The 7,214-nt window shown below is 42.9% G+C and overlaps 1 protein-coding gene across 1 annotated transcript; it reads left to right on the top strand.

The window, feature by feature from the left end:
• Positions 1-3,959: 3,959 nt before the first annotated feature.
• On the top strand, positions 3,960-6,145 carry LOC134450386 (uncharacterized). The gene is made up of 4 exons (XM_063200232.1): positions 3,960-4,040; positions 4,133-4,513; positions 4,598-5,353; positions 5,478-6,145. The coding sequence occupies exons 1-4, from the start codon at positions 4,032-4,034 to the stop codon at positions 5,973-5,975; spliced, it is 1,644 nt and encodes a 547-aa protein (XP_063056302.1). The 5' UTR covers positions 3,960-4,031; the 3' UTR covers positions 5,976-6,145.
• Positions 6,146-7,214: the final 1,069 nt, after the last annotated feature.

Below are 7,214 nucleotides of genomic sequence, written 5' to 3'. Positions count from 1 at the left end.
GCAAACACACATACATTACACACGCACATCCACGCAGGCAGGTAGGCAGGCACGCACGCACGCACGCACACACACCACCACCACCACATCAACATGAACAGGAAGTACAATCCAATCCAACCGACCTTCTCATGTCACTTTACCATGCACATCCCGTCCCGTCACTCTACTGCTCCATCAATGGCATGGCCAAAGCAACAACAGGAACCACAAAGGGTCAACTCAGTTCACAAACACTCCCGCAGCCAAATAGGGATGTCTAGCTGTCAAGTAGCAGGAGTTAATAGGGCCAATTGATTGTGCACAGTAGCCGTTCCACACTCCATAAAGTAAAGTGTGTGTGTGCGTGTGTGTGTGTGTGTGTGTGTGTGTGTGTGTGAGAGTGTGTGTGTGTGTGTGTGTGCGTGCACGCTTAGTGAGTGAGTGAGTGCACGCATTTAAATGCCAGAGGCGGAGGAGGAGATTTAGAGAAGGAAACACGGAGGACAAGAAAGGAGAAGAATAACAGAGGCAGGAAATAAGGCAGAGAATAGAGAGCACCAGGGGAGAGAGAGAGAGAGAGAGAGACAGAGGGAGAGAGAGAGAGAGAGAGAGAGAGAGAGAGAGAGAGAGAGAGAGAGAGAATAGAAAGGAGAGACAGAGGTAGAGAGAGAGAGGGAGAGAGAGAGAGGGAGAGAGAGAGAGAGAGAGAGAGAGAGAGAAGGACGATAGAAGGAGAGAGAAGGGATTCACAAGACAAAGAAAGAAAGGAGAAAGCAGAAGGAAATCAAGATTGGGTGTGAGCAGCCACTTTACAATGGGCAACTTTTTTTGTCTGTCATTAGCCGGAAGTGCAGTAGTTAGCTTGGCACTGCCTGATTATGGCCAACACACACACACACACACACACACACACACACACACACACACACACACACACACACACACACACACACACACACACACACACACACACACACACACACACACACACACACACACACACACACACACACACACACACACACACACACACACACACACACACACACACAGACACACGCACGCATGCACACGCACACGCACACGCATGCACGCATGCACGCATGCCCACACACACACATTGACAGGGGTCAGTTGTCCCGGGCCCAGGGATAGAGGGGGGCCAAAATTGGGTTCTCATTGCAACAAATGTATTGGATGATTGGCCCTTTTAGATTACTATGTCCTTGGTCCAGCAAAAGCTGTCAGCAGCCCTACACGCACACGCAAGAACACACACACACGCACACACACACACACACACACACACACACACACACACACACACACACACACACACACACACACACACACACACACACACACACACACACACACACACACACACACACACACAGATAAGAAGTCTGTGAGTGAGCAGTTTGATTGCCTGGCCTGCTTTGTTTTTCTAATTTCATCATGGCGCCATGCAAACCATCTGTTGAGAAACTCAGGGCTCAATCACGGCTGAACTGCAGCGAGCAAAACAACTGTCTTCATCTCATCAGCACAGGATGCATTATTCAAGCGAGCTACTGTTCCGTCGAAATGCACTAGCTTCATCGAAATGAGCTACCAGTAGCCTGCTAATACACTAGCCCTAGTCTGAACCCTAACACAAACACTGGCTTCAGGGGAGGATCTAGCCATTTTAGGGCCCTAGGCAAAATATAAACACGGTGCCCTCAAAAGTCATTCTTAAAACATGTCACCACTTGGCATGGAAGGAGCGAGAGTGATATTTTAGTGTTTTGTCTCTTTTATTATTTTACATAGGCCTAAGTGACAAATTAAGATGGGGCCTTCTTTTTTTGGTGTATTTATCATGATTTCAGAGCAGATAGGCTTTTTGCAATACCCAGATTTCTGCAATGTCACGTGCAATGTGCAATAATGTGTATTAGGTCTTTGTCTATGTCTTGTATTTATGTATCTACGTCAGCTGTCAGACACCTTAATTTCCCTCGGGATTAATACAAGTTATCTACTCTACTCTACTGATATGGTTGGGGCCCTAGGCAACTACCTAGATTTGCCTAATGTACAGTAAAGTTCGCCTCAGACCGGCTTTGTGGCTCAGCTCGATGGGTGTAGGTAGGCCATTTTGACGAGACACACCACCACTTAGCTCACACCCTCCCAGCCCAGCTCCCACCACATTGCGGAAATGCATCATCATCATTCCGGCAAATCCACTCAACTCAAGCAGGGAGGGAGGCAAAGCAGCAAATTCATAATTCACGTGGCATCAATTAAACAATTACATCTGACATGGACATGGAGTGAAACACACATGATTTCTTTGTTGTTTGTTTTCGTACGGATCCCACAAAATGTGGTATTAATTTTCACGTTTTGCATCAGAAAATGATACTCGGTATATCATTAATTGTATTTATTAGCACTATATTATTAACACTTTGAAAAAGCACATTTTTAACAGGGCTGAAACCAAAGCTGTTGATAGACCCGTGCATGAATAATATACTAGTTGACGATTTTAGATAATGCTAAACAAAAGTAATTCTACGGCACATCAACTATAATGTAAGTAAGTGACAGTGTGTTACACAGTAATCTTGAAACAATACTATGCGGTGATCCTTTGAGCAAAGGTGACAGACAAAAAGAATGACTGGCTCAATTGTCCAGATCATTTTGGTGTAGTTGTCTATGTCATTACCTCCACCAAGGAGGTTGTGTTTTCGGTCGCTTTGGTTTGTCTGTCTGTCTGTCTGTCTGTCTGTCTGTCTGTCTGTCTGTCTGTCTGTCTGTCTGTCTGTCTGTCTGTCTGTCTGTCTGTCTGTCTGTCTGTCTGTCTGTCTGTCTGTCTGTCAGCAGGATAACTCAAGAAGTTATGAACGGATTTGGATGAAACTCTGTGGAGTTGTTGGTAATGACCCAAGGAACAAGAGATTAAATTCTGGTGGTGGTCCGGATCATGAACCAGGACCTTTTTAAAGATTCTTCACCATTGCTGGCCTATAAATCCAGATGCCCCAAGTGACCACAAATTTAATTGCGGGACAAGGCAAAAAAATCAGTTTCTAACTCCACAAAAAGAAGGCAGAAAGACAGGGTGAACAATGAACATAGTCAAATGTTCTATGAAGCAGCTTCCTTGGCGGAGGTGTGCGCTCTCTTAGTGCTTTTAGGTTTTTTGGGGGGTGAATGGTATTGTTTAATGATGGCTATTTTGATATTGTGAAAAGGCCTATGTAAAATATTTTATATCATATAAAATAAAAAATATAATAATAATAATAATAATAATAATAATAATAATAATAAATATACATGTGATATACATTATTTATTATAAAACAAAATATATTCAATTACGTATTTGTTTATTTTAACATCCAGAACATTTTAAATATTATTTTTATATAGAATAGAATAGAATAGAATAGAATAGAATAGAATAGAATAGAATAGAATAGAATAGAATAGAAAGCCTTTATAGTCATTATACAAAGTATACAGAGACTTGAGCTTCCCTACAAGGTGCACAGTCCTTTAGGCCTATAGATGAACATAGTCCAGTAAGTGTGAGTTCATTCTCGTAACAGCTTTGGGGAAGGAGCTGTTCTTCATCCTATTGGTTCTGGCTGGTAATGCCTTGTAGCGCCTGCCAGAGGGCAACAGTGTATATTAACATTATTAACACATTTAAAATACAATTTATTTTCCCTTTATATGATACAGAAATTCTGAAATATATAATTTTAATAGGCTAAAACCTCCAAAACCTCTTCCAATGTGTAATATTGGTTATTTTAACCAAAACATGTGGTTGTTATTTTTTGAATATTGTACACTGACTCTGCTTTCCACAAATAAGTGACATCACAAACATTCTACAGTCTCAATTCCAAATTCACCATTGGCAACGTAATCCAAACAATGAGAATTTCACCTTTTGATGAACTGGAACAGTCAGAACTCTTGATTCTCCTGGCAAAAACACTGTATTTTGGTCATTTATTGGTGGATTTCTTTCAACAAATATGATAAGGGTAAGCTACAAATTATTACTTTCACTTCATTAAATAATTTTAGATTTTTAATTGATTTTTTCTAATAATTTTCCTTATCCTTTCTCCTACAGGCTAGTGAGTGCCATTCTCTGAATGGCCACTATGGCCTTAGAAGGATTGCGGTTCTACCAAAACGCCTTCAAGATTACTATGTGGAAGGGTTGAGCCTGTCTAAAAAGAAGTGTGTCCACACCATGACTAATGGTGCAAATGGGCACAGTTCTACTGTACAGGCTCCTCTCCACCAACCTGTCTCCACTGAGGCTACCTGCAACAGCAGCTGTGGCCCATTGATCCTGCGTATAAAAAGAACTGGACTTCCGGGGTCTCGCTGTGGATTCATCTCAGAGTTTGTCATCCCCTCCTCTCGAGAGGAATTTCAGACCACTGTTGGAGGAAGCAAGCCAACTCAGCCACTGATTTCAAGAAATGAGCAGGCTGATGTTGCACAGGTAAGTTTATGCTGTTTGGTGCCATGACAAACTTGGAGTATATTTAGAGAACCTACAAAGCCTAACATTCCTGTTTCCTTCTAGGCAGCAGAGACTGGAGTAGGCTCTCAGGTGGACAAGGAGATACCTGTTGTGGCCAAGGCGCCCCTTCAGGAGACACTTGAGATTGCCTCCATCTTACTGAGCCTTGGACAACCTGTTCACCAGCAGAGCACTGTCCAACAAGGTGAACCTACATCCCAGGCAGCTCCAGTAGCTCAACATGGAAAATTTAGGGTACACCAGGATCATACGTATTGTAAACAGCATGCCGAAGCTAGTGCCATCAGTGGCCATGTGGACAGCAGTGAGGCCAAAGGTCGCAGAAAGAAGCTGGTCAACCCTTGCCACATCGTGCCCTGTGAAGTGCAGATTCCAGCCCTACATGTCCAACTGTCTGGGCCCCAGAATGTCTGCAGATCAGGACTCGATATCCAGCCAGGTGCCAGCGGAGGTGACACTGCCAGCTGCGAGACCAAAGGACGGAGGCGCAAACAGGCCAAGCCTCGCTGCGCCATGCCCAGCAAAGTGCAGAAGCAGGCGCCCAAGGCCCTCAATGACCTACAGGCTGCTCCTGTCTGCTCTCAGGCATCTTTTGCAGGTCTGCCCTATAGCCTCAACCAGGTGTTGGGAATACCCCAGACACCCTGCCATGGTTTCATCGGGGACAAAGATCAACACGACAAAGGAGGGAAATTCAGTCCTCAGGACATTAACATCCCCTTTGAGTGGTCATCCTCTCCAAGGGAGAGAGAGGACATGTTCTTTCCTCATCTTGATGATTCCTCTTACAAAGCTGAGGTAAGATTTAGTTTCACATACAGTAGCTTCCTTCTGTGTTACCTACATGAAAGTGATCTTAGCCCCAATTAATGAAAATTAAAAGGCACAATAACCGAAATGCCTCTATTTCACCTCTATGTAGGCAGCTGAGAGGAAGAGGAGGGAAGCTGCTCTCCAGAGCAGCCTCAGGCAGCTGAAGGAGCCTCTGGATGAGCGCTACATTAAGAACGCTGCTGTACTCCCTGACCTCCGCCAGCCAACCTCAGCACCGGCATCCATCCAGAACCCAAAGCCCAGCTTCAGCAATGGACCACAGCTCCAAGAGGAGCCTCTGAGGATCCACGGCTACAATGTGGAGGACTTCAAAAGGATTTACCACTCCGTGGTGGATCCAAAGTTGACCACCAAGTCTGGCAATGCTTGCCGTTATGATCTTCAGGTGGGCCGAGTGATCAAACAACGCATGTGGGAGAAGTTCAACTGCCCTTCGTTTGTGGAGACAGTAGATGCAGATGGCCGAGTCCAGATCTCAGAGTCCTATTGCAGTCCGACCCTGAAGCCTCATGCACCTGTCATTGAAGTGGACATTAGTGAGGAGCCCCTGCCTGAGCAGCCAAAGAGAAAGAGGGCCAGGCGATGAACTCATAAATTAGGCTATTCAAATTGGACTTCATAATAATGATGATGTATTCTTAATTAGGTATTGACATTATGAACTATTATATTTGACAAATATTATGTGGACATTATTTCATTTTATTTATTGGATTGCTAAAGTTAATATTTAATTGATTATGTTTCAATTTAAAAGAGTAATATATTTTTAAATAATGTATTAAATTTATTTCAAAATATAAAGCATTACATTAAATTCTAAATAAATAATATATTAATTACACCAAAAGATTGCACTCTGTCTTCACTGTCTTTCGATGAGCTATTAACCTCCGTCTGGACGGTCATGGTACAGTCCTATCAGTGGTCATTTAAAAAAATCATTGAACTAATAAGTAAGCTACTCCAAAAGGCTCAATGGCTATGCTGTAGAGATGCTTAGTTTCAATGTGAAAATATACTCAGCCAAGTCTCCAGAGCCAAGGCTGAACCGTGTCAGGGAAAAAAATTAAAACCAGAAACTGTTTTGCCATTTTGCTTGGAACAGGAGGAGGCATAACCTAATAACTAAAGTGGCAGTATAGGCAAAAGTAGCTTGTGTACTGTATACTGAAAAGTTGGAGCGTTTCGATTTTAGGGTCTTTATTATATGCACCCAACTACGTATGTGTAGTATCACAAAATTACAGAATTCAAAACCAGCATTGCGTGCCTCTGCCTCATATTCATTCATTCATTCATTCATTCATTCATTCATTCATTCATTCACACACCGACTACAAAGACAGCACATCAACTAGGACCTGTCATGGACCACCAACACCTCGGCAATAGCCAAAAAGGGGGCCCAAAGGCTATACTTCCTACAGACACTAAAGAAGGCCCAGCTACAGTATATCACACATGTGAGTACCCCCCTCACATTTTCAAGACTCAAGATTCAAGATTCAAGATTAGTTTATTACGTCTTATTATAGGTTTGAAGCCTATAAAGAGTAAAAATTGTTGTGTTTTTTTGTGTCCTCAAAAAGAAAAAAGATTAAAAAATAAAGATAAAAAAGAGAGGGGGGGGGTGGAAAAAAGTGCAAAGAAAGTGGCTTGCTGTCTTCAGCATGAATTCAGTAATCTAACTGCTTGGTGGAAGAAACTACTTTGGAGTCTGGTAGTGTGAGATTTCAGGCTTCTGTACCGTTTCGCAGATGGTAATATAGAAAACAGTTCATGGTTGGGGTGACTAGGATCAGCCAAGATTTTTTTTGCCTCC

This window comes from Engraulis encrasicolus, chromosome 6 (assembly GCF_034702125.1).
Source record: "Engraulis encrasicolus isolate BLACKSEA-1 chromosome 6, IST_EnEncr_1.0, whole genome shotgun sequence".
Taxonomy (NCBI): Eukaryota; Metazoa; Chordata; class Actinopteri; order Clupeiformes; family Engraulidae; genus Engraulis; species Engraulis encrasicolus.
The sequence above is the reverse complement of the archived record's forward strand: the minus strand, read 5'-3'. Positions and strand labels throughout refer to the sequence as shown.

Excerpts from the sequence above, each read along its gene's own strand:
- LOC134450386 (XM_063200232.1), top strand. Across the intron at positions 4,514-4,597 it reads AGCAGGCTGATGTTGCACAG|GCAGCAGAGACTGGAGTAGG; the intron begins GTAAGTTTATGC and ends GTTTCCTTCTAG. Across the intron at positions 5,354-5,477 it reads ATTCCTCTTACAAAGCTGAG|GCAGCTGAGAGGAAGAGGAG; the intron begins GTAAGATTTAGT and ends ACCTCTATGTAG.